The following is a 27,062-nucleotide window of genomic DNA, read 5'->3' as shown; positions in this document are numbered from 1 at the left end:
GTAAGTGTTTGGGCATGTGAGAATTTCTACAGATATACGTGTGAACGGGATTAATTTACAATGATGATATACCATAAACCGCTTGTAACCCTTGTGACTCTGCACCTCATAGTCATCATAGTGATGATGAGTTTGCCTTGATGGCCTGTTCTACTTAGCAACCCAGTTCAGCTTAGCAACCAATCAAGGCCTACTGAAAATTTACTGGCTGGGGTAGACAGGCCAGATTTATAACCTTGCTAGATAAAGGCATGCTTGCAAAGTCTGGGAAAAATGCTTGCAGACACTTTGTGAAGCAACTTGTACCTTTTTGAAGCTTATCAAGAAATAACAGTTGCTCTTTGTTTTTCTCTTGTATGTTTGGAAAGTATAACTGAAAAGGTACAGTGATAACGCGACGTAAGTGATGATGCAACGGAGTAAATAATAAAAAGCTATTTGAATTTACTGAAGGGGGGCTGGTTCTGTGTGGAAAACAGGCTTGTTCTTTGTCGTTTGTGTGCATACATCAATAAAGAACTTGGTATTCAGACTTTGTTGGGTTGCCTGTCTCTCTTGCGGTCAGACAACGAACCTGAAAAGTCTGGGATAGAGATAACCCCGATGGTGGTATCATGATATAATAGTGACATAGTTATGATGAATCTTGTACAAAATGTGTCATGTAAGGCGTTTATGGAAAAGTTATGATTTGCTAAATATGATAATCCTATTTGTGTGCATGTATAATTTTTGTATATGAAGTTATGAATATTGACTATGTATTTATATTTCAAATGAAGTTACACCTGGGTAACACCTTGCCTAGTGGGTAACACCCACTAGGCAAGATGTTTCCAGTTTAGACAGCAGGTTGTGAAGAGCATATTCAAAGTAAGGGGACATTAAGGGAAACAATAAGCCATAGAAGAAGCTTATCCCCCACCTGGTGATCCTTCCTGGGAATGCTTCAGACAGCCTGTGAATATTGGCTGCTATGATTCAGCAAGACATAGAATCATAGAATATCAGGGTTGGATGGGACCTCAGGAGATCATCTAGTCCAAACCCCTGCACAAAGCAGGACCAATCCCTAAATGGCCCCCTCAAGGACTGAACTCACAACCCCGCAAGGGTATGTGATAAAAACCACATGACACTGAACTCCATTTTGGTACCTGTATTTTTCCACAAACTAGGCTGGGAACTTAGCTTGGAACAGAGGGTTCCCACTGTATGGAGAGACTATATAATGTGGGGAGTGACATCATGATTTGTCTTCACTCTCCCACGACTCAACACCTGAAAGAAGCTATAGAAGACAAAGGACTTGGAATGGGAGAGGGGAACCCAGGCTGCAGAGCAATTGCAGTCTGTGCCTTAAGAATCTGCAAGCCTGCTTGTATCATCAGTCAGCGTGAGATATGGCTAATTCAAACCCTAGCTAATATATTAAGCTTAGCTTGCGTTTTTGTTTATTTTCAAGGCAATCTGCTTTGATCTGTTTGCTGTCACTTATAATCACTTAAAATCTATCTGTAGTTAATAAACTTGTTTTATGTTTTATCTTAACCAGTGTGTTTTGAGTGAAGTGTCTGGGAAAATCTCAGCTCGGTAAACAAAGGCTATTGCATATCTTTCCAACAGCAAGGGGGAATGAGCTTTCCCTGGATAGATCCCTGTGCAGTGCAAGCCAACGTATTTCTGGTTTTAGACTCCTGTAGGGGTGCAAGGCTTGGAAGCTGGGAAATTGGCTGTTGTCTCCTGTTTGCCCTTGAGTAGCTTAGGTAAAGCACTCAGATAGCTCAGTTGGGTGTGTGGCGCCACCTGCTGTCATGTTAGGTGATAACAGGGCCTGGAGAGGCTGGCTATGTCACCAGCAGAGCCATGTGAGAAAGGCCAGCTGAATGGTTAGGGGAACAGCGTTTCCAATAGCTCCCAGACTGCACCATGGGGGTGACAACCCGTCCCAGTGGCACAGCAAGCAGGGTGAAGTGCATAGCTTGTTGTTCTGGGTGATATTTTCACTTCATGCACTTGTGCAAAGATTTTAAGTCAAACTTTACGTGTGATGGCTGGAGACCAGTCAAAGAGAGAGTGAGAGTGAGGGAGTGAAGCAGCTTGCCCCAGCAGCTGCCTGTAGTGAAATGATAACTATTCTGGGCAGCGAACCTTGGGAGCAAATGACGCCTTTTGGTCGGACCAATCAGAAGCTGGTCTACAACTATGCCATAAAATGCATTTTCCTGAACCAATTATATCATACCAAGATTTTAAAACACAAGGACCCACACATCCAACTGTTTGAAGATGTAAGATAAACCCTTTTTTAAAGTCTTTTGCTAACATGAAAAATGACACTGTGACTAAGATGAGTGTTGTAGTTAAATAAAGAATGCCGGAGTATGATATTAAAATTCTCTCAACTCCTCCCACCAACCACACAAACACACACACACACAGGCTTGCTTTTTAACATTTTGCCTAAAGGAAAACTTCTGTAAAGAAATTATACAAAACACACACACAGAGGCTAACAGAAAAGAAAAAGAGCTTATGTAAAGCAGATGAGTGGATAAGAGCTGGGACTGTTTCTCCCTCACTTTCTAACTTCTTAAATGATTTTACAGTTTTAACAAATGCACCCATCTTTAAAGTTTTGGCTAAAGGAAAACTGTTGTAAAGAAGGCAAAACACAAACACACACACACACACACACGCACATGTAAAAGCGATAACACTCTTTATCATAAATAAGGAGTTTGTTTTCCCCACTACCACATACACTTTCTTCTTTCCTAATGTTTTTTTTAAAATCTAAACCAAGGATAAACAAACTTTTAAAACATTAATTAGAGGGAACAAACATGTAAATTTCTTTATTTAGTTTTGTACCAGGAAGGGGTCCTTTTAATTTAAGCTTTGTGAAGGGTGAATGTCATATCCTCATCATTTACAATAAATGTTTTTAAAAGACTGAATAACTGCATGATAGGAATAAAGTTATATTAGCATGCTTTTATACTGGATGACACTAAGAAAGCAGCTTATACAAAAAAGAGGCTACTTTTATTAAATGTAAAAGGAAAGTCTTGTGTTTTACCACAAAGACATCTCATCTAAGATAAATATAAAAACTGACACCCCGGGGTTAAAAACACAAGCCCTGAGTAACAACACAAGCAAAAAATAATTGTTATAAATTAAGAGAAAGTTCCCCCCACCCCCAACTCAGGAATTTTTCTTAATTTTTTTGCTAACATGAAAAAACAACACTATGACTTAGATGAGTTTTGAAGTGAAATAAAGATTGCTAGAGTATACTATGGAAACTCTCTGAAAAAATACACCAGCTTGCTTTTTAAGGTTTTGCCTAAAGGAAAACTGTAAATAAATTATATTAAACGCACATAGGCTAGTTTAACAGGAAATTAATACAAAACATGAAAAACAGTTTGTGTAAAAGAGGCTTTTTATTATTATTATTTTAAACCAAGAAATATTTTTAAAAAAATATTTAGTTTTGTACCAGGAAGGAGTCTTTTCAATTTCAGCTTTGTAAAGGATGAATGTCATTGCCCCATAATTTACAATAAAAGTATACAAAGACAAAAGCTCTGTGGAATGAGGAACTGCATGAAGGAGTAAGATAAATACCCTCCCTCCCCCAATAGTTGAAGCTTTTAACTACTGCAACAATTTTAGTTATTTATTTATTTATTTAGTAGGAATAAAGCTATATTAGCATGCTTTTATAAAAAATTTAAAAGACAAAAGCCATGGCTTTGTGACTGTATGAAGTTTAGAGCTAGCCTCTGACTATCTGAAGACTCACACCCCATCTTTTCCCCCCACAATTTAACAATTTCATGTTCTTTTGCTAAACATGCAATATTAAATGCTATCAAATAAAGGGTTTTTTCAAATAATTTAACATGAAAAACCAGCATTGGTCATTTTTTAATTAGATGTATCATAACAAGGCCCCCTTTAAGTACACCTCTACCTCGATATAACACTGTCCTTGGGAGCCAAAAAAATCTTACTGCGTTATAGGTGAAACCATGTTATATTGAACTTGCTTTGATCCACCGGAGTGTGCAGCCCCACCACCTCCCGGAGAACTGCTTTACTGCGTTATATCCAAATTTGTGTTATATCAGATCGCATTATAGCGAAGTAGAAGCATATGTTTTGTATGAAGTGAGGCCTATTTGAAGAAGCAAGTCTTTTTAAAAGGTGTTAACTTTTGCAGTGATAGCACAGGCTTAAATTTAAATAAAATGATTAAAAGCTATGCTATCACCAATTTGTAAAATTATGTAAGCATGTTTTTACATTTAAAAAAGATGCTAAGTTTACTTAATTTCCATAGCTGAATAATTATAATCTCGGCAACACAACAATTTTAGGCTAAATGACTTATCTAGTAAGATCATCCTCTGTAAAAACAGCTTACAGAAACGTAAGTTGTGAAGAAATAAGTTCCTGGAGAAAAGCAATATTATACAAAACCCACACATAAAGAGGGATTTTATAATAATAAAACATGTTATAGCTTTCTAAACAGTTACAGAGGATCTTTAAAATATAGCACTAGTTTCTTTTTCAACTTAAGTTTTTTCACTTTTCCTCTTTCCTAGAGTGTTCATTCTGTCAAGCAGGCTGCAGTTCTTTTGGCAGAAAGCCACAAATATTTTGTCCAACTGCTGTATAAGGCTCAATCAGTTCAGTACAAATGACCAAAGTTGCCACATTCTCCACCAGTGTTACCCCATCAATTTAGGGCTCAAGGTGCGACAAGATCAATTTAGGCAACCCCGCCCTTTCCCTACTGAAGGATCAGGGTGTAAGGCACCTATCCTTTCCCACTGGGCTCAGGAAAAAATGGATCAATTTAACTACTCACACCAGTTTCAATTGTTTTGGTAATTTATTTCAAAATACCTGTCAGCAACAAAAAGATTAAGGAAATGTGTTTTGACAAATAGATTCCTTATTAAATACAAAACTATGAGTAATAATTCATTTAAACTACAGTACAGAACCATATTTCCTGCACCCCTCAGAAGTAGTGCAAAGGCTTGGGGAGTCAGTGGTAATGGAGGAGCTGAGGGAGAGGGAAATAATTGCTAGGAAGGAGTTTGAAGGGTTGTTGGGTATGGGTAGGAAAAGCATGGATCAGGTTTTTTTGCGGGGCGTGGAGGGATTGGTAGGAGCATCCCCTGTGCAGACCCTGGCTGATCCCTAGCCTCTTCCATTCAGTCATGCACATCGGGTCCTGTCCCCATGTGTCCCTGCACTACCATGTGTCCTTGCACTCCCATCCACATGTCCCTCCACCCACACACCCACTCCCCCCATCCGCATGTGACCCTGCACTCTCTCCCCCATCCCCATGTATCTACCCCAACTTCGCCAGCTCTTGCCCCCATGTGGCTGCATACCCCTCCCCTCTGTTCCCATGTGACCCTGCCCCGCCTCAGTCAGCCCCCTTTCCTCATCTACATGTGTCCCTGGACCCCCGTCCCCATGTGTCTCTGTGCCCCCACTCAGCCATCCCCCTTTCCCCTGTAGTCCTGCACCTCCACTCCCATTCAGCCCGTGCGCTCATATGTTCTTCCCCACTAGCCCTCATGAAACTCTGCCTGACCACCCAGCAACCCCATGCTGTCTTTCTCCCCAGATCCCTTGTCTCCTGACCTAGCCCGACAGGAGCTGGAAAGAATAGCTCTCTCTCTTCCCTGTCATAGCTGGGGCCGGCCAGGAGCTGCTGCTGTGTTCTAGCACCACAGCTCCCTCTGGCAGACAAAAGGCAGAACTGCAGCAACATTTCAGCAGAAGCTGTTTTCTGCAAAAAAAATTTAAAATATGCACAGCACATGAAATTTGCACACATGTGGTGGTGCAGAATTCCCCCAGGAGCACTTTTCCCAGTGAAAGGGCCTTACACAGCTGTGCTCTAAACATCTATTTATTAGCAACACACACAGAATACATATGCCAAGCAAATCTCTTATGCTCAGCACGCCCAATGTACAGACAAATTTTACCCTATGACCAGTCAGAATCCACTCAGCTGGGGATTCCCAGAGATGACTCTGCATATCATAGTCATGCACTGGGGTCAGAGATCCAGCAGCTTGATGTTGAACTGCAGTCTGGAAATGGTTCCCAAATAGCATTATTTTTTATGCACATTATATAGGTAAAACCAGCTCCCTCCTTCAAATTACTAAATCTATCACATTATCTCACATTCCTAAATAACAAAAAATTTAGCCAATTACACACTGGAACCTATGCGTCCTACTTCCTGCTCAAGTTGTTGTTGTTGTTGTTGTTGTTGTTTTACATTTTATCTTCATTGCCCAAATTGTAACTTAGTTATAACCTTCTCTGTTTATGGAGATAGTCAGCATAAATTCATTGGTCAGAACTTAGTTTATCATTTGTTGAGTGTCTTTCTGTATCCTCTCTAATTTCCCAGCACCTGGGTGTCTCTATTTTATGACCTTGGTGGTTATAATTCTGGTTAGGGACATTCTTGAGGTGAGAGTGCTTTATCAGTAGCAAAACATATTTTTTTTTCAATTTTAGTAGCGAACTCCCTGAGTTTCACCCATGGTTTGTTTAATATGTGGTGGGGGGCTGATCAGGTCTCAGCCCTACAGAGATGTCCTGAGTTTTACAGGCATATTGATAATTGACTGAAATCTTATGTAGTGAAACAGTTTTATAGACAACCCTTCTTTGTTAGTTGTTATGCTTTAGCATGGGCAAGTGTTTGTCATTCAGAATCACTTTCCCACTATGAGGTATCATCTCCCTCATCCAATGGACTATCCGAAATAATAAATCAGATTAACAAAAACATTGTGGAGTTACATACTTGGAGATACATTGTAGCAGTGACTGCAAAGCAACAAATACAATGTCTAGAGATTCTAGAGAATTTTTTTGGTTTTATAGAACACTTTTATGCAAACTGTAACCCTAGATCAGGGGGTTCTCAAACTGGTGTCGGGACCCCTCAAGGGGTTGCAAGGTTCTTACATAGGGGGTCATGACCTGTCAGCCTCCACCCCAAAACCTGCTTTCCCTCCATCATTTATAATGGTGGTAAATATATAAAAAAGTGTTTTCATTTACAAGGGGGTCACACTCAGAGGCTTCCTATGTGAAAGGGGTCACCAGTAAAAAAGTTGGAGAACCACTGCCCTAGATACTTTACAGCATTAAATAATATGAACTAATAGATGAGAGACCTGAGACATTGCTGAAAATAAAGGTGTCAATGATCACTAAAGTCCTAATGCAGAGGGCCTAGGAGAAAATTAAATAGTACAGCTGAAGCAGAAGATACTATGATTTAAGAGGCTTTCTGGGGCTACTTTGAAATGCCCTAATGCCCAACAGCCTATAAACCTCATGCATAAGAATCCACGGGCCCTTGTTTAGTTGGTAAAAATCTGATTATAGAATATACCACCAATCTGGGGTGTCTGCCCCTGATTTTGACAGTCTGCTCTAAGGTAGGCACTCATGGTTGTGAGCGACTGCAGACAGCATGACAGATGGGGTAGTGGTAAGTTGGTGTGGAACTGGCAAAGACTGACATAGAATTGAGTGTCCTTTCTGGACAATTTCAGCACCCAACCTGTAAATGGGAATTGCAGCCCTTGCATCCACAAAAAAAGGAAAGGCAAGTGTCATGAAAAGGAGTAAAGATCCTCCGTAACTAGTCCAGGACTCTCAATTACAGCATCAGACTCCAGCCTGAAGAAGAATGCATGTTGGTATTACGTAGGACGTCTCTTCTTGTGAGCACAGTCAGAGCCTGCCTGCTCTTACCATATCTTTATCTGTACTGCAGTGTAGTTTCTAATAAGCTGGCTGTTTGGTTAGAGAAGGTGTTTACTAGAAACCACCATCCTTTCTCTCTCTTCCTTCTTCTGCCCATGATTACATTTTCACTTGTACATCCAGGAAGCTGGTTTGTGGGGAAGACTAAAATATCAGCGGTTTCCTGAGCTGTGATTGCTTTTCAACACATGACAACTGGAATCCAAGCATCCTGCCAGCCATAGGCACTGACTCCATGGAAAAAATTAGTTGGTGCTCAGCACTCACCGGCAATAGGGGTGCTATGGCCCCAGCCATAGATCAGCAGTTCTGGGGAAGCCCTACCCTCACTGATCAGCTGGTAGGCGGCTGTGCTTATCAGCTGTTTGGTGGGCTCCCCCAAATGCAGTCCTGTCCCCCATCAGCTGTTTTGTGGCCCCTGAGCTGGCTGCAGCAGGGGCTGACCCAGCCCTACTTCAGCCCTAAGTGGGGAATGGTGCCTCTCCTCCAGCAGCCTCAGGGAGCTGCTCCAGCCAGGGTTAGGGGTGAGTGAGCACAGAGCGCAGGACTCTCTCTGCTCTGCAGAAGCCTGGCCTGATCAGCAGCAGTGAGACACTGCTCACCTGGGTTGCCCCACCTTCTACCCAGATCTCCTGGGCAGTCTCCAGCTCCTAGCGTGTTCCAACTGCAGGCAGCATTAGGTGAGTCTCCTTCCAGAGAGAGCCTTGTTCTTTTTGTTCTCCTGTTGTAATTGATTGCCAATTGTTTGTTAAATGATTGTAAATGCTAATCTAGACCCACACATTTACAGATTAGAGTATCAGGACATGGGGGCTCAGCTTGGACAAACCACAAAACTTGATGGTCCAGAACAAACATTTGTGGAGAGCCTCAGTTAACAACATAATTAGCATTTACAATCAATTAGCTAAAATTATAACACGGCCACCAATTCTAGTCTAGACAAAGCCAAAGTATGAGTACTCTAGACTAGACAGGACCTAGATTTTTAATATAAAAGGAGGCAACATCAATGTATCTTCCCTCCCTACAAAAAACCCAAACGTACAAACAAAAAACCCCACCTAGCCCCCAAATCATCATGCCTTCTTTACACAAGAGAAGAAAATCAAGCAATGGCACAGTCTCAGTTATTGACCCTTTATAGATCACCTTTAAAAAAGAAATTATCCTTTATATTCCCAATGCCTCAAAATCAAGGTAATATCTGACTTTGTGGGACTGAAAGCAGGGGCGGCTCTAGACATTTTGCCTCCCCAAGCACGGCGTTATGCCGTGGAGGGCGCTCTGCCAGTCGTCGGTTCCGCGGCTCTGGTGGACCTCCCGAAGGCATGCTTGTGGAGGGTCCTCTGGTCCCGCGGCTCTCTGGGACCAGCAGACCCTCCGCAGGCACGCCTGCGGGAGGTCCACTGGAGCCACGAGACTAGGGGACCCTCCGCAGGTGTGCCGCCGAAGGCACTTTGCCTGCCACCCTCCTGGCGACCGGCAGAGCGCCCCTCGCAGCATGCCGCCCCAAGCACGCGCTTGGGCCTGGAGCCGCCCCTGACTGAAAGACCGGAGCTGGATATTAAAATGTGTCCCTTTCCACCATTGCATGTATGTGAGGGGAGGGATAGCTCAGTGGTTTGAGCACTGGACTACTAAATCCAGAGTTGTGAGCTCCATTCTTGTGGGAGCCACTTAAGGAACTGGGATAAAAATCTGTCTGGGGATTGGCCCTGCTTTGAGCAGGGGGTTGGACTAGATGGTCTCCTGAGGTCCCTTCCAGCCCTGATATTCTATATAGAACAGAGGGCTGGGAGCACAACAGAATAGATTAGGGTAAGGGAAAGTTGATTAGAGGAAAGGTCCTCAAAACACCCTTTGCTTGAAAACAGCCACACGGTTGGTTTAGTAGTCAGGATATTTTTTATGTAGTTTAAGTGAGATACAGTCTGTCATAAATATAGAGGGAAGGGTAATAACCTTTATGTATGATGTAGCATAAAATCCCTCCTTGGCAGCTGTACTGGATTGCTTTAGCTGTAAGGGGTTAAGCAGTTCAAACAACCTAGTTGGCACCTGACCAGAAGGACCAATGAGGAAAGAAGATACTTTCAAATCTGGGTGGGGGGGAAGGATTTGTTATTGTTCTCTTTTGTTGTTCCCTCTCCAGATGGATGGAGAAGCCCAGCAGGTACAATATCTCCTGAAAATATACCTGGAATAATCCATCTAAAACCACAGAAATTGTAAGTAGGGTAAGGAAATGTGTTAAGTTATTTTTCGGGGGGGAGGCCTTGTGAATTTTTCTGTGCTACAGAGGTAGTTTTATTCCTGTTTTTGTAACTGTGAAGCTGAGTGCAGAGGGGAATCCTGTTTTAAATCTTTGTATTACCTTGGAAAATTACTTTCCATCCTGATTTTGCAGGTGTGATTCTTTTACTTTTTTCTTTATAAATAACATTTTTCTTTTAAGAACCTAATTGATTTTTAGTGTCCTGAAGACAAAGGCTCTGGTCTGTGCTCACATTGCTAAGGCAATTGGTTGGTATATTATTCTCAAGCCTCCCCAGGAAGGGGGGTGAAGTGCCTTGGGGGAATATTTTGGGGAAATAGGGATTCCAAGTGACCCTTCCGTGAATTTTTGTGTAAATCACTTGGTGGTGGCAGCAATGCCATCCAAGGGCAAGGAAGGAATTTGTGCCTTGGGCCAGTTTTAACCTAAGTTGGTAGAATATAAGCTTAGGGGGTCTTTCATTCACTGAGATGAATGGGCCATTCCACACATCAACCTGTAATGCAGAGGGCTACGTAGAGCCCCTTCCTTTGCACTAGCTCCTTGAAGTGTATACGAAGCCTGGAGCTCCATGCTATTCATCATGCTGCATCCAGCTGGTAGATGTGCTCCTAAAAGCCCATCAGTTACCATCCTCCTTTCTTCCCTTCCAGCCCTACTGCGGGTATGGTGGGGCCAGGAGGAGGGTAGAGCTGGTAGTTAACATGACAGATTATCATTCTCCTCCCACAGGTGCCTCCAAACATGGCCCCCTGACTAATGCCTCTTCCTTCAGAAACAAGGGAAATTAACTGCCAAAAACATGGTTAATGCAGGCCTTGTTTACACTTGTCATGGTATAATTCCCCACTCTGAACCTTAGCGTCCAAAAGATGGGGTACCTGCATGAATTCCTCTAAGCTTGATTACCAGCTTAGAACCTGTAGCGCTGCCACCAACCAGGAATTCCAGTGCCTGGTACACTCTGGTCCCAACCCAAATTTCTTGCTGGGAACCCAAGACCCCAGACCCTCTGGATCTTACCACAAGGAAAGTAAACCCTTTCCCCACCATTGCCTCTCCCAGGCTTCCCTCCTGGTTACCCTGGAAGATCACTGTGATTCAAACTCCTTGAATCTTAAACAGAGAGGAAAATGCACCTTCCCCCTCCTTCTCTCTCCCCTCCAGACTCTCCCTGAGAGAGACAGTAATTCTAACACAGAGAGAAATTAACCTTTCTCCTCCTTCCCTCCTTTCTCCACCACATTCCTGGTGAATCCAGACCCATCCCTGGTCTCACACCAGAATAAAAAATCAATCAGGTTCTTAAACAAGAAAAGCTTTTATAAAGAGAGAAAACAGTAAAATTATCTTTGTAAATTTAAAATGAAATATTTTACAGGGTCTTTCAGCTATAGACACTGGGAATATCTCCCAGCTAAGTACCAGTACAAATTAAAACTCCTTCCAGCCAAATACACATTTAAACTCCTTCCAGCCAAATACAATTTGCAAATAAAGAAAACAAACAAAGCCTAACTTGCCTTATCTTCGTAGTACTTATTATTCTGAACTTACAAGAGCCTGTACTGGAGAGATTGGAGAGAACCTGTTGCACGTCTGGTCCCTCTGAGCCCCAGAGAGAACAACAACCAAAACTAACAGCACACACAAAAAACTTCCCTCCCTCAAAATTTGAAAGTATCACTGTCTCCTGATTGGTCCTCTGGTCAGGTGACAGCCAGGCTTACTGAACTTGTTAACCCTTTACAGTCAAAAGAGATATAAAGTACTTCTGTTCTATTAACTCCTACTATCTGTTTATGACAACGCTACAGTGCCTTTGCCAGTATAGCTATCCTGGCAGAGCCCCTTCATGGAGACATAGGATAAGCTGATATGAGTTCTGTCGAGAAAGTAACATCACCTCACCAAACAACATTAGCTAAGCTGACACAGAACCATTCTTCTCATAACATAATTGTGTCTACAGCAGGGTTTTTGCTTACATAGCTATGTCAGCCAGGGGTGTGAAATTTTTTTTCCCATGTTTCTAAAGGACATAACTATGCTGGCAAACTCTGTAGTGTAGATTAAGGCCTGCAAAGTTAGGTCAATATAAGTCACCTTGTGTCAACCTAGTTGTGCTTGTATCTACACTCAGATTTGTCTCCTGCTGATATAGGTGCCCTGTTATAGTTAAAACCACCTCCCCAAATGGTGTTGAGTTATGGTCGACCCTACTGTGGTTGACGCAGTGCAAGTATAGACATTGCAGTCCTCCAGCAGCTGTCCCACAATGCCCAGCACTGACTGGTCTGGTCACAATTGTAAATACCAGTTCCTAAGGGTCACATACACCAGAAGCCAATTCCCTCCCTGTAAAAAGCCAACATATTTTTGGAATGATTGTCCAGCTTGGTGAGCACATCTAGCAGCTCTCCATGGCTGCGTGCATCTGCCCAACTGATTGTGCCGGCTACAGATGTGCCTCACACAGAGAACAGAGAGGTTAGGAAAATCTTGTTCACCAGACCTTAACATCCCACAAGGAATGTCCCCCCATTTGAAATAGCTAAACACATTCATTCAACGTGCCATAACATAAAACCTTAACTTCTGGCCTCAGTAACACTAATATATTTATGGCTGACGCACGTAAACTGGCCATATATGTGACCACCCTGCTTGCTTCGTACCCTCTTCAATTCAAGAAGTGTGTTTCAGATTCCTGCTGGCACTGCCAGTCTAACCTACCTTCTCTGGCTTGTCAAATTTGGGTTTATAACTGCTGGTGAACCACAGTGCTACTCATTAGCCTCCTTCCCCGGCTGGTGAACCACCTGTGGTTCATTAATTTTATACCAGTGTAACTCCACTGATTTGAGGAAAGAATCGGCCATAAGTGCTGAGTCTATGGGTGCTCTGGGGCTCAAGCACTCATGGGGAAAAAAAACCAGTGGGGATGGTCAGCACTTGCCAGTCTCAGTTGGGCTGCCATTCAGCTGTTTGGCAGCTGGTGTGGAGTGGAGTGAGGGCAGGGCCTTGAGGGGGCAGAGGTGGGCAAGGCCTTGGGGTGGAGTAGGGGTGGAGCAGGGGTGGAGCACCCACTGGGAAAAAATAAAAAAGTCTCATAGACTCATAGACTCGTAGGTCAGAAGGGACCAATATGATCATCTAGTCTGACTTCCTGCACAAAGCAGGCCACAGAACCCTACCCATCCACTTTTATAACAACCCCTAACCCATGACTGAGTTATTGAAGTCCTCAAAATTGTGGTTTGAAAACCTCAAGCTGCAGAGAAAGCTGCAGAGAATCCACGCAGCAAGAACTTGACCCATGCCCGGCACCGCTGCAAAGAGGAAGTCCACCAGCAATGCGACCATGCCCAGCGCGCAGAGAAGTGGAAAACCTCAGGGCCCTGCCAATCTGCCCTGGAGGAAACTCCTTCCCGACCCCATATGGCGATCAGCTAAACCCTGAGCATGTGGGCAAACTCACCAGCCAGCACCAGGAAAGAATTCCTCTTGCAGTAGACTCAAATCCCATTCCATCCAACATCCCTCACAGACCATTGAGCAGACCTAATCTGCTGATAATCCAAAGATCAATTGCCCAAATTAGAACAATCCCATCATTACATCTCCCTCCATATACTATATCAAACTTAGTCTTAGCCAGATAAGTCTATTGCTCCCACTACTTCCTTGGAAGGCTGTTCCAGAACTTCACCCCTAAGGTTAGAAACCTTCATCTAATTCAGCTAAAACTTCTAATATCCAGTTTGTACCCATTTGTCCTTGTGCTACATTGTACTAAGCTTAATAATTCTCTCCTCCGCAACAGTTAATCCCCTGATATATTTATATAGATCAAGCATGACCCCTGGAGCCTTCTTTTGGCTAGGCTAAACAAGCCAAGCTCTTTGAGTCTCCTTTCCAAAAGGCAGGTTTCCATTCCTCGGATCATCCCAGTAGCCCGTCTCTGAACCTGTCAGTTTGATTCATCCTTCTTAAACATGGATACCAAGAACTTGCAACCAATATTCCAGGTGGGGTCTCACCAGCACCTTATATATACGGTACTAACACCTCCTATCCATTGCTGGAAATACCTCGCCTGATGCACCCTAACTGCATTTGCTTTTTAACGCCTATATTCGCATTGGCGCCTCATAGACATCTGCTATCGCAACAATACCCAAGGCTCTTCCTCTCCTCCTCGTTGCTTCCAACTTATGCGTCCCCAAATTGTAATATCTTAAAATTCTTATATATTAAACTCCCTAATGCATGACTTGACTTTTCACTATTATTTGTCATCCTGTTCTTTTAACTCCAGTTCTACAAGGTGGTCCAGATCTTCCTGTATAGTATCCCGGGTCTTTCCGTGTTAGCAAATCACCCCCAGACTTTGTGTCATCCAGCAAACTTTGATTAGCACATCCCGCTCTTTGTGCCACAAGGTCCAGTAATAAAAAGGTTAAATGAAGATCGGTCCCAAAAACGCGATCCTTGAGGGACTCCACTAGTAAGCCTTCCTTGGCCAGCCTGACGTTCACCATTCAGAACGGCCCGCATGGAGTCCTCCCCTTTAACCAGTTCCTTATCCACCTTACAACTTCATATTCATCCCCATCAGGCTTTGTCCAATTTGACTAACAGTTCCCATCGTGGAACCATGTCAAATGCTACTGAGAAATCGAGGTAAATTAGATCTACCACATTTTCCTTTGTTGCTAAGTAATCTGTCACCCTCTCAAAGAAGGAGATCGGGTTGGGTTTGGCAGATCGTACTTTATAAATCCATGTTGCAGATTCGTCCCAATTACCATTGACCGTCAATGTCCCTTCAACTCTTTCTCCTTTAAATATTTTCCAAGACCTTACATACTACCAGACGTCAAGCTAACAGGCCTATAGTTCCCAGATCACTTTTTCCCTTTCTTAAAAAAATGGAACTAGTTAGCAATTCTCCAGTGCGTACGATACACTCCTAGTTTACCGATTGATTAAAAATTCTGCGCTAACGGGCTCGCAATTTCATGCGCCAGTTCTTTATATCCTTGGATGGAGATTGTCCGGCCCCTCCGATTTTTGTCCATTAAGCTGTATCAAGTTGGCTCTACGCTCAGATGCAGTATATCCACCTCCATATCTCATTCCTGTTTATCATCCTCATGCATCCTAAACCCTCACTTAGTCTTATTAAAGCTGAGGCCAAAGTATGCCCCCAGCTCAGGGCTCAGCCTCTCTCCCAGCACACGGCCCCTAGTCAGCACCTATGCTGCCAGCTCAACAATACTTAGGGCTACAATGTAGATGTAGGTGAGCACGTTTTGTGCATATATGCATGCATGCAGCCCATCTCAGGGCTCCCTCTGCTGAAATCCTCATCTCTGCTTCCCTTACTTCTTGGCTGCACTATTCCAACTCCCTTCTCCATGGCCAGCTCATGTTCCCATTCTCCAGACTGCTGAGCCCCAACTCTTCACACACACCATGCTCATTTTATGAGCAAAAAGATGTTTCTCCTCCCTGCCACCAGGGCAGGTGCTTCCATTAGACGACCCTAGGCGGTCACCTAGGGCGCCAGGATTCGGGGGGCGGCATTTTGTGCCTCGGAAAACAGCGGCAGGCAATTGAGCAGCTCAATGACTGCCGCTATCGCCTGTGGTATTTCGCCGGAGGGTCCTTCCTCGGTGGCACGATGGGAGCAGAACCAGAAGTTCCCACACGCCCCATGGGGAGCACACAAAATGCTGCCCCCCTAATTCTGCTTAGGATGCCAGAAACCGTGGCGCCGCTCCTGACTGCCAGTGCCACAAACTTCTCCAAACTTCCTCTGAGAGCCAAGATGGGCTCTTTCCTTCATCACCTGCAACAGAGACCCAGCAGGAGAAATTCTGCCCCCAGGGTCTTCACATTTCCCTTCAGTTACACCTGCACTGACTTCAAATGTCATTGAGGGAAGAGTTTGGCCCTGCAACTGAAGCTTAGGCCAAGATCATCCCCAGTGCAGGAAACAGGATAGGAAAATTCAGAACTTCCACAGGATCATGCCATCAGGGAAGGGTCTGTTCCCTGCCTGCACAACTAAACAGGCCATTGTGATGCACAGATCTTCACAGATCACAGGCACCAGGGCTGTTCCCAGACAGACCCTCTGTCTCCAGTCATTTCTGATGTCCTGCCAACCCCTCCTTCACACTGATGGCTGGGGATAGCTCTGGATCTGTTTTAAGGTTAAGAGTATCCTGTAATCTGATCCCAACAGAGGAGAAGGGATAAGCCTTAGTAACCAGGAAAGAGGCCACAAGCAGCTGGTCAGAATCATGACAATTTATTTATAACATTAATTATATGGTGCTGAGGGGTTTTCCTCACCACTATATCAAACCACTTCACCTGGGGGGATTGCTGCATGCAGAGATGAGCAGAGAGGATCCAACAGGGCCCAGAATACAGCTCCGTCATCACGCATTTTCCTGCTCAACATTAGCTATGATGGGGAAAAGAGAATGTGAGACAGTTACAGAGGAATCAATGACTCATGGAGGGGAACCTTTCCTTCTTGTAGGTCACCTCATTCTGAGTATAGGAGCTGCAGAGACACTGCCCTGCCCACACTATGGCTTCTCTGCCACAGTGGTTGGATGCATCCCTAGAACATTCAGGGCTTCAGCCCTGACCCCTTTCCCAGCAGTTTTGAGTCACCTCAACCCTGAAAGATGGTTTTTCATTAATCTATTTTGCTTTGCAGCCTGTTTAAAGACAGCTCTGATGAGAAGAGGGATGCCAAGTGTGGGTTTTGGAAGGACTTGTTCTTGCTCTGTCCCAGAAAGGTACAGAAAGAAGCAGTGACTAGTTTTGACTGAGGGGGAGGACGTAATCTTGGGACTAACTAAGCCTGCTGCCTCAGACTCAAGGCCTGAACCTGGAACTTGACAATGTGGGGGAGTTGGCGTTCCCCTCTCCCCTGAGCACTTAGGGGTGCTGGAAGACCATTCCAGGACATGGGGCAAAAGAGAACAGCAACTTTTACAACCCTCCAGACAGGCTGAGAAGACTCAGGCTGGGTTTCAGCTCTGTGCTAACTGAGCAGCCCTGGGCAGTCTGACAAGCTCATAGTCATCTCTTCATACACTACCTTTGCTGCAGGGGGCGCTGTACTCGGCAATGGCAAATTCATCTGGAAGACACAAGGGAAGGGAAATGTGATCAAGGTTGTGTGAGACCCAACCAGGACTCCTCGCACTTCCACCAGGCCCTGCAGCAGAGAGCTGGCACCTCTCAGGCAGGAGAGGAGGGAGTCCTCTCTCCAGGGGCACTGAAGGAACCTCATCTGGGCTCCATGGGAGGAAGGCAAAGGTTACCACAAGGCTACAGGGCAGCAGGCATCTCCAGTGGGTCTGTGCCATTTGCATCTTGCCTGACACACGATAACTGGGGTTGCCCTTGGGCTTTGGTTTTGTCACCCCAATTCCCTAGCTGGAAACAGAGGAGTGAATGTGCCTCCTCCAGGTCACACCCAGAGCTGGGATCTCAGGGCAAGATCTGAACCCAGGACCCTCCTAGATCCCTTTGACTCTAACCTATGTGGATTAGTATCTTCCCTTTACAGTGCACGAGGGGTCTGGGGCCTCAGAGATTCCCATGGTGCGAGCATGAGGTCAGTGCAGGATGATCCCTAGCATGTAAACCCTATGTGCCCCCATGTTCTCATCCTGGGGCAGGGAGATACTCAATCTCATATCCCAACAGGTTTACTGTGGCTCTGAATATGACTTTTCACCCTCTATGACAGGCCCACCAGCCTCTACTGCTGCCAGCCCCACCCGCACACACACCTGTCTCATAGTAATCATAGACTTTCACCACTGCGGGCTTCAGGCTCTGCACGGGGAAGTCCTGCTCCACCGTGAAGGAGAAGCTCTGAGTCACGTTGCTCACCTGAAAGGGAAACAGATGAGGCTCAAGAAGCTCTGAGCCACTTCACCCTCTCCTTCCACATCTCCTCCCCGCATTGGTGCCCCCCCATGATCCTGCAGGTCCAGCATCTGCCCTCCTTGGCTGCAGGGACTGGCAGGGATTCAGGCCCTGAAGGAGGTGGGTTAAGCCCTGCCTGACTCCCGGGTATGAGCCGCTGTCTCTGGTACCCATAGGTGGGGGGCGATCAGGGCCCTGGCTCTGTGTTGGGAAAGGGTTGAAGGGAAACACTGGGCAGCAATACATGGGTTTGTCTTTCCCAGCTGAGGCTTGGGAGATCCCCTCCCCTGGGCACTTCTATTGCGGTACATAGGGGTGGTTCTTTCTGGCCCATCCTGGCCCCATGTGGCCACTCACCTGCTCCATGTACAGCAGCACATGGTTGGCGCTCAGTTCTGTGCGGTGGATGTGGTGATGTCCTTCCAGCTGCCAGCAGCCAAGGGAGAGAAGCAGGATGTTACTGAACCCCTTCAAACCACCCTAGAGCCCTAAGAAAAGGGATGCTTTACAAATTCATGGAGTCCAAGACCAGAAGGGACCTTTGTGATCATGTAATCTGACCTCCTGTATAACCATGGGTGTAGTTTGGGGACACTGGGGGTGTTGTCCTCCCAAACTGCAATCCTTAGGCAGGTGTGGAATTTGCCCCACCCCCCCATATGCGCAGCCCCATTGCCCTGACTGGAGCTGCCTCCCTCCTTACCACAAATTCAGAAGTCAAACTATGCCTATGTGTGTAACACAGACTAGAGAACTTCCCCAAAAGAATTCCTAGAGCAGATCTTTTAGACAAACATCCAATCTCGATTTAAAAATGGTCAGTGATGGAGAACCACCGGGACCTCTTTCCCCTAGGGCTGTAAGGAAAGAGACAGAGTATGTGTCCCCACCCAACTGATTTACTGAGGTGTAAAGTGCACCTGAGGTGCTGGACCCCAATCAAAGGCAGCACCAATCCCAGTATATATCCAACCTCAGTCAAACAGACCTAATCGTTCTTCCTCATTCTCTAGGTCTTAGACTGGCTAACGCTGTCTGCAATGCCAGGGGTCACTGCACAAGGTCTCCATAAGCCCATTCTGGAGTCAGGCATGGGAGGAGCTGCTGTCTACACTGCAGATCCTGCAGCTGGGAAATCTGCAGGTGAAAGGCTGATCTGAACTGGCCCCTGTGACAGAAGTGAGCTGGGGACTCTCAGACCCTTCAGGATTCCAGTGGAAAAGAAGAGACGGAAGACATGGAGGGCCCTACTGCTGGAGTTGAGATCAGGCTGGACCCATAATATGAGGGGTCAGGAACTGGAGCCCACTTGGGGCCAGATACCCCTCAGGTGGAGCTGAAGGCAAGAGGTTCTGGGGGGGGGGGACAGCCCATACACAGAGCAGGCTTTTACCTTCCTCACTGATGACTTCACAGGAATAAATCCTGACAGCATCTTAACGTCAACGATGACCATGTTGGAGACAGAGCGTTTCCCTGTGTAGCTGGGAGATCAAGTGGGAAACGAAACAAGATTTAATACATCTCAGCACAGAGCTGATGCACCTCAACTCTGATTGGCACAGGTGCACACTTCCCCAATCTGGCATCTCCCACCCCACCTGCTTGTCCACCTGCTATCTCCTGGAGTGATTCATCTCCAGCCCTAGGGCTCAAAGGCGCTGACTCCATGGGTGCTTCCAGGAGCACCCATGGAAAAAAAGTGATGGGTGCTTAGCACCCTCTGTTAGCCCCCCTATCAGCACCTCTCCTTCCCCACAGTGCCTCCTGCCCTGAAGCATGGAGGAGGTGCTGGGGCGGAGCAAGGCTGGGGCACGCTTGGGGGAGGGGGTGGAATGGGGTGGGAAGAGGCAGAGCAGTTGTGGGGCCTTCAGGGAAGGAGTGGAATGGGGGCAGAGCCTGGGGGTAGGGGGCACCCCTTGGCACATTAGAAAGTCAGCACCTAAGCTAGGGCTGCTCCGGAAGGCCTGGGCCTGTGAGGGGAGTTACCTGATGTTTATGGCAATGCTAAAAGTCCTGTGGACCTGGGGGCTGTCACATGTCTCGGGGACCGTGTGCACCTCCAGAGCGAATGGTGCCTCTTCCGGCTTGGGGAGCACATTGTACCTCAGGCTGGTCTGAAAGAGAATACATAGTTTTATGTTAGCCTGTGCGTATCTCCTCTCTGCTTATCTCCCCTGCCTCCTTCCCCTGGTCCATCTCATTCCCACCTTTGTCTTCTCCGCCTTCCCCCTATCACTAGCTCCCCATTCCCTAAATCTGGACATGCTCTCTCCTCACACTTTTTCATATTTTCTCATCTTCATCCCCGTTTCTTTCTCCCTTCTCTCCTCTACCCATCCCACCTCACCCTGCCATCTCCAATGGGAATGAGAAGGGCTCCCCTCAGTAGCAACCTCTCCCTCTCCCGCTACCCCAGGACCTCTCACCTGCACGTAGACACATCCTTCTCCTGTCACCCCCATGCTGTAGTCCCCTGGCACCTCTGGCAGTGCCATACGCTGGAGCAGCAGACGGTTTGTGTGATCCACCTGGAACTGGGTCTGAAAGTTCCCTGTGGATTGCAGACTCACTATGGATGCTCCTCCGCTCTTGGTGTAAGTAGAGGCTCCGTATCGGGACAGGGCCTGGAGCGCCACCACTGTGTCCTGCCAGTTGAGAGATGGGCCCAGGTGCCCAAGGGAATGAATGAGCCATTTCTATGGGCCTGGAGCCTCTACCCCACCGGATCCACCCACACAGCACCACTCTGCTCAGAAAGGTCAGCGTTTCCCATTTCCACCCACTCTGTACCCATCACTCCCACAAGCCATTCACCTATTCCCTGGGCCCAGATCCTCACAGGTATTTAAGCACCTTTCTCCCACTAAAAGCAGCCAACTGTCTAAGTACCTTTGGGAACATAGGCCTTGGGATTTCTGACACTCCACTACAGGTAGCTGAGGGAAGAAGCCACCCACCCTAACATGAAGGAGCAACCTGAAGGGACAGCTGACAAAGCAGACAGATAACCCACATGCCTCAGTAGCAGGAAAACAGAATTACAACCCTACTATGTTAACCAAATCCCTCAGTGAAATAGTCTTCCAAAGGCCAACACTTCATGCACTGTCTTCAAGAGGGATGTGTTTTGGGCTGCCTTTAATCAGGTGGCACTTTCTGGTTCTGCATAACTCGGGATGGTGACCTCATCCCACCAAGGTGTGTCTGGCAGTAACTGACTGCTGCTTCTCTAGGGAGGCCTCAGCTCCCAAGCTGGATTGGCTGGGCTGGATGGGGTCAGTGCTGTGGGGAGCTGAGGAAAGCGTCATGCTCGTGGATGCTAAGGGAGACAAATCTGCCTTCTGTACACAGGAGCATCACTTGTCCAGTCTCCTGCCTCATTAGCCCACTAAGGCCTGTGGGAATCTGATGTAGCCATACTCCATGCTGTGACTATCCCATGATCTAAACCTCTCCGAAACAGAGGTTCTCTAAACCCTGCAGCGAGGGCACTGTCGCCCCATCCCCCTCCCCAGGAGGAGTCTGTCTCTTTTCCAGTGCTGGGTTATTCGTCCTTCTCTGGCAACCTGATATATATATAACTCCTGCCTCCCCCTCCTGCCCTGGGTATCTGAGGCTGGGGATGGGAACAGCTCACCTGGGTGGAGGAGAAGCCCCCGTTGGGATTCTGCTGCTCGCTGATCCACTTTGCAATTTGAGCTGCTAATGACAGGTCATCTTGGGATGGTGCCGGCTGCGTGGTGAGGTAAGTGAGGAGCACGTAGGACGTCATCTCCACCTCGGCAGAGGGAGCACGAGGGTGATAGAATGGGATATCAGCCTCTGGCTGCTTCCCGGGCCTCTGCCAGTGAATGGAGCCATCTGCAGTGGGAGAAGGGAGAGGGAGGAGAAAAGGAAATGTTTATTACTGAATATCTGGTTGTTGCCTAGAGGGTTACGGACATAGTGTCTCTGAGGATGGAGAATGGAGAATGGAGTCCCAACCCTTGCTGGACATGTCACTACAAAGCATGAAGGTATTAAATAATCCCTCTAGTGGGTTGATACATTCTGGGTATGAAAACTCTCAGTGACTAATTAGGTTGCTGCACCTGTGCCTGTGTCTCCCACATTTTATGAAGTCAGATCCCAGGAATGGGCAGTGCCAGGGTTTTTAGGGCTCATTAATCTAAAATGTGTGAAGAAGCTAAATAATCCCGACCTGCCGCAGCACAGACTGAAGGTTATAGTAATAACAATCAAACCCTTCTCCTGCCAGGCTGGGTAGTGCCAGTGGACTGGAATGCAGAAGAAGGGCCCATAAACAGGTCTCACTCTCTTTCACAGCTTCCTTATCAAGCGAGTCCAACAGTGCCCTGCGCTTCTCCTCCTTCCCCGCCAGGGCGAAGGCGTAGGCCATCAGTGCCTTCGTGTACACATGGTTTCCTCCCTGTCCCATGGCTGTTTCCAGGCAGAATAAAGCACTACGGACCACAGAGTGCTGCGGGGAGCATAGAGGGGAAATAATCAGTGTTCGCAGTGTGACGATATGAGCTAGGCTTTGGGCACTGCCTGTGCAGGCTGTCATCTCATGGCCACAGAGACAGCTGGGTTTAAATAAGAGGTGCAGTGGATCTAATATAACACAGATGCTGGTGATAGGATGAGTGACTGTTTGACACCAGGCACTTGCATGGTCCCAGTGAACTCAGACTCTTGAAGTAATTTGGTCACCCCATCACTGTGAGCCACTGAGCACAGAAATGTGGCTTAAATGTGTCCAGCTGAGACAGCCTCAGCAGTTACAAAAATCACATTCTTGCCTTCCATGGGGTAGCCATGTTAGATACAAGGCCATCACAGCTTGGAGAAATTAAGGTCATCTGAGGTGTCTAGGGCTATTTATTGAATTTTAACTGAGAAAAAATGTGGAAGGCAAATGAAAGACTCTGCCATGGATAGCAGTGGGCCACCAGCTGTCAAAGAGTAGACAATCCCTCCCAGTCATTCATCCAATGAAAAGCATGACTAGACACCTAGTATGTTTACAGAGACTATATAAAACAAACAGGAGTAATGAAGAAGGAAGTAGCCACGCTATCAGGCTGAAAAGCTTCCATCGGTCAGACCCATCTGAGCTGCAGCCAGACACACAGGAGACAGCAACTGAGCATTACAGCTCTTTTGACATGAATTTCGGATTTTTTTTTTAATATGCACAATGGAAAAAAAATAATAAAGAGCCAATCAAAGAAGCAGAGCTCGGCCAGAACCAGTACTGCACACCGAGATGCGTCTGAGGCCTGGGGACCCTCTCATTCTGGAGCCAGAGCCAAAGCCTTTCCAGACTGGTTTCTTCCCTCCGTTCCTGAGAGGTCCCTTTATCAGGGCATCGGGCTGCCACTATCAGGACTTGGCTGGGTATAGGGAGTGGGGGAGAAGGAAGGCCACTGACCCAGGGGAACTCATGAAGGAGACTTTGTGTGTGTGGATACGTACAGTGATGTGCAGAGGAATCTCCAGCAGCGCGATGGTGATGTAGGCAGAGAGCGTGACCTCATCGTCCACCCCACCCTGCAGGGAACCACAGAGAGAGACATTAACCCCACACAACACCCAAAGCCTTTCCCTTCTGGGCCCTGCTCCACAGGAGCTCTCTACACTTGATCTTAGCTACTACATCCTCATCCCCTTTATCCTCCAACTCTTGCCATGCCCCATGATAGCTCTCACAAATGGGTATGTCAACCCTGCAACAGAGAACGTGCTTCCTAGCAAGGTAGACATGTACACACTAGCTCTACCTGAGCTGGTACACTAAAAAAGGCAGTGCAGCCACGGGCAGCAGCTCTCGCTAGCTGCCCAAATACAGTCATGCTCAAGCTTGGAGTATGTACTTGGGCAACTAGCCTGAGCTGCCATGGCCACACTGCTATTTTTGTGGCTGTCTACCTGTGCTGAGAAGTACACTCCAAGCTGCAGTGTAGACACACTGTGTTTCTGTCCCTATTTACCTCCCATGGTAGTTACCATGTATCTGCCCCCTCCTTTCTCCTCCCCATAGTACAGGTAACTCCCACGTACAGTACAATATCTGCCCATCCGTATCTCCATGGTAGTTCCCAGACCCATGTCATCCCCTGCTCGTTCCACCCTGGCCCCATGTGCTGAAGTGTCTGAACTGTTCCCATGCAGAGCTGTAGCTCTCTCCATGTCACTGGAGACCTGTATGGGTCCCATGAGGCCCATGGGAAGCTGTCCGGGAGGATACGTCACCTTTATGGCATTGTTCAGGAGCGTCCCAGAGCTGCGGAAGCAGCCGTTGTCCTTCTGCTTGCCAGCGAGCCAGGCCAGGGCGTCCTGGATGTGCTTGTCCTCAATGAAGATGTGAGAACGGGCCTGTGCAAAGGACTTGAGGACGAAGGCCGTCAGCCTGAGACAGAGAGTGGGCAGCAGTGAGAGCTCCCTCCCATGCCCTATGCTCACTGGAGGGGACAGGGTCCTGGGGCATCGCCAGCCTGAATGGAAGCAGCAGGGGCCATAGAGCTGGAGGCCATAGGGCAGAGAGCATGAATACATTGCCTCCACTTTCACAACCTCCATAGTCTCCTTCACATTGATTTCAGGATCCAGTTCAAGCTCTCTCTTCCTGTTTATAAAATCCTCCCTGAACACAACTAGTCTCTCAAACTTATGGGCCCTCTTCATGCTAAATACACCTCTTATTGCAGTGGGTCGCAGGGCTGCAAATGTTGAATCTATATTTAAACAGGACTCCATGGGAGTTCCAAGGAGTTATACACCAGTTTGCCTGTACTTGGTAAACTAGTCAAAATGACAATTAAAAATAGCATAATAAAAGATTCAGAAGATTATGATCTGATGGGGGTCTAACCAGCATGGCTTCTTCAAAGGAAAATTGTGCCTCACTAATCTCTTAGAATTCCCTGAACATGTCAATGAAGTGCTGAATGAATGAGAACTGATTGACATAATTTCTTTAGTAGTCTCTTATGACAGACCTTCTCAAAGCCTTTTGGAAAGTCTAAATGAATTAAATAATCATGGGATGAGAGTCAAAGTGTTGTCGTGGATCAGAAATTGGTTCAGGGACAGAAAACAAAGGCTAGAATTAAATGATCAATTCCATCATAGCACAAGGCTAACAGTGGGGTGCTGCAAGGTTCAGTACTAGGACTGGTGTTGTTAATGCTACGCCTGGCTCATGAGACAGCTCATGGTGTCCGACACCATCAGGTGGTCCAGAGACATTTATACCGAACACATCACTGGACACTGCCAATACCACCGCAAGTAATCGAGACAGCTGACCAGGGAAATAACCCACTTCCTTCCCTGACGGACCAAGGGACGCACCTCACCCATGTACCTATCCACTCCACCAATACTGATTTGGACTCCTTATTCATTCTATGGGTGGCGTACCCGAGCCAACGTACCCACTGACACTTTAAAAACCTTGTACCCCAATCTGGGTCTATGCCAGTTATGCGATATGTATGTATGCCTTCATCCTTGCAAACGATATCTGTAACCACTCATAACCCAAGCCTGACTCCAGATGTACAGTACCTTCCCTCTCAACCTGTGCATATTTCATTTCAAACATTTACTTTAATAAAATTTGCATACCTATTAATGATCTTGATAATGGGCGATCAATGGCATAGTGATTCCTATGGTCCTATCTAGCACCACGTTGCTCTCTACCTTTAACCCAATTCCACCACTATGGGTATGAGAGTCTGCCCCTCTGCAGCTCCCTGTCTGGAACAGCCACCCCTGGATCCCTCCATCTTTTTTTCAAAAATGATCTGAAACCATCCCATTTCCTTTGCCTCTTCAGTTCTCTCTCTCCTCAGGGCCAGTGGGAACAGGTACTTTTTATACACAGCAGCCTGATGAAGCCTATTCCCTTTCGTGTGATATGCCAAGGGCCTGTGAAAGCTCCAGCGAGCCCTCAGGCCTTTAACAGCATCAGCAGTTGACTAAAATGTAACACTTCCTTTATAGCTATATAACAGATGAGGTTTAGGGGAGGCATAACAGGCAAGAAATCTCACCAGGTATTCCCCGGCTGCCTGTAATGCTCCCCAAATGTGCTGTAAGAGCCATCCAGGTGCTTGTAATTCAGCTGCCTCTGATAACCTGAAATGGAAAGTTAAAGCAGGATTTATACATCAGAAAAAAAGCAGTAGGGAGTGAGAGAGCAGCTCACCAGCTCAGCCAGTAAAGGGACTCCTAGGCCTTATGCGTACTAGCCAGCACTGGTACACAAACACACATGTCTCCATCCCACGAGCTAGTCAGCAGAGGGAACTGACATACGACACATGGGCAGCATCATCATACTCCAGGAGGGGGAGCACCACACAGTCTGCTTAGCTAGAGCACCCAGGCTGAGAAGCCATTTCACCTGGCTACCGTGTGCAGCATTTCCACACTATAGGGATGACTCATAGGATGGACACAGCAGCCAGTAGCTCTCATGCAGCAATGAGTGCACATAACCATAGTGCTCAGACAACTGACAATAATGAGCCAGTGTCGAATGGGGACTCCACTCCCCAGATACACAACCCAGTCCCTCTGTCCTCAGCTGAGGGAAGCTCTCTCCGCAGGTCAGGCAGAAAGCTCCCTGCACAACCTTGGAAGGGAGCAAGTGAAGAAACAAAAGCCCCGTCCCTCCTCACCGCTGACTAAGTATCCGATAGCCTTGGATTTGGTCTCCTCACTCAGCTGCCCTGTCTTATTCAGATAGTCCAGGACGTAGATGTTGGGGGCAAACAGGACCATGTTCTGCTCCCCGCAGCCGAAGGGCATCTGGAGAAGCTGCTGCAGGTTCTGCATGGCTGTGCCCAGGATATCTCCTGGGGATGGAGACACAGGGAGTCAGTGTCCCACAGAGGTGGCCTGCGGAGGCAGAGTTCACCACAGACCACAGGTAGTAACAGGTGAGAGAGAAGGA

At 46.7% G+C, this 27,062-nt stretch overlaps 1 protein-coding gene across 1 annotated transcript in view; it reads right to left on the bottom strand.

Moving 5' to 3' along the window:
* Positions 1-17,241: 17,241 nt before the first annotated feature.
* The window catches only part of LOC116823810 (alpha-2-macroglobulin-like), a 45,986-nt gene continuing 36,165 nt past the window's right edge, over positions 17,242-27,062 (bottom strand). Inside the window, exons 24-35 of the mRNA XM_075066798.1 lie at positions 26,788-26,964; positions 26,158-26,242; positions 24,350-24,506; positions 23,573-23,647; positions 22,409-22,574; positions 21,732-21,955; positions 20,521-20,739; positions 20,081-20,208; positions 19,485-19,575; positions 18,449-18,517; positions 17,953-18,055; positions 17,242-17,294 (exon numbers count right to left, since the gene is read on the bottom strand). Of these exons, the coding sequence (XP_074922899.1) occupies positions 17,242-17,294; positions 17,953-18,055; positions 18,449-18,517; positions 19,485-19,575; positions 20,081-20,208; positions 20,521-20,739; positions 21,732-21,955; positions 22,409-22,574; positions 23,573-23,647; positions 24,350-24,506; positions 26,158-26,242; positions 26,788-26,964 (1,547 nt within the window). The remainder of the gene's footprint in view (positions 17,295-17,952; positions 18,056-18,448; positions 18,518-19,484; positions 19,576-20,080; positions 20,209-20,520; positions 20,740-21,731; positions 21,956-22,408; positions 22,575-23,572; positions 23,648-24,349; positions 24,507-26,157; positions 26,243-26,787; positions 26,965-27,062) is intronic.

The sequence above is a fragment of the Chelonoidis abingdonii genome, chromosome 1 (assembly GCF_003597395.2).
Source record: "Chelonoidis abingdonii isolate Lonesome George chromosome 1, CheloAbing_2.0, whole genome shotgun sequence".
Taxonomy (NCBI): Eukaryota; Metazoa; Chordata; order Testudines; family Testudinidae; genus Chelonoidis; species Chelonoidis abingdonii.
This window is presented reverse-complemented; position numbering and strand designations above follow the sequence as displayed.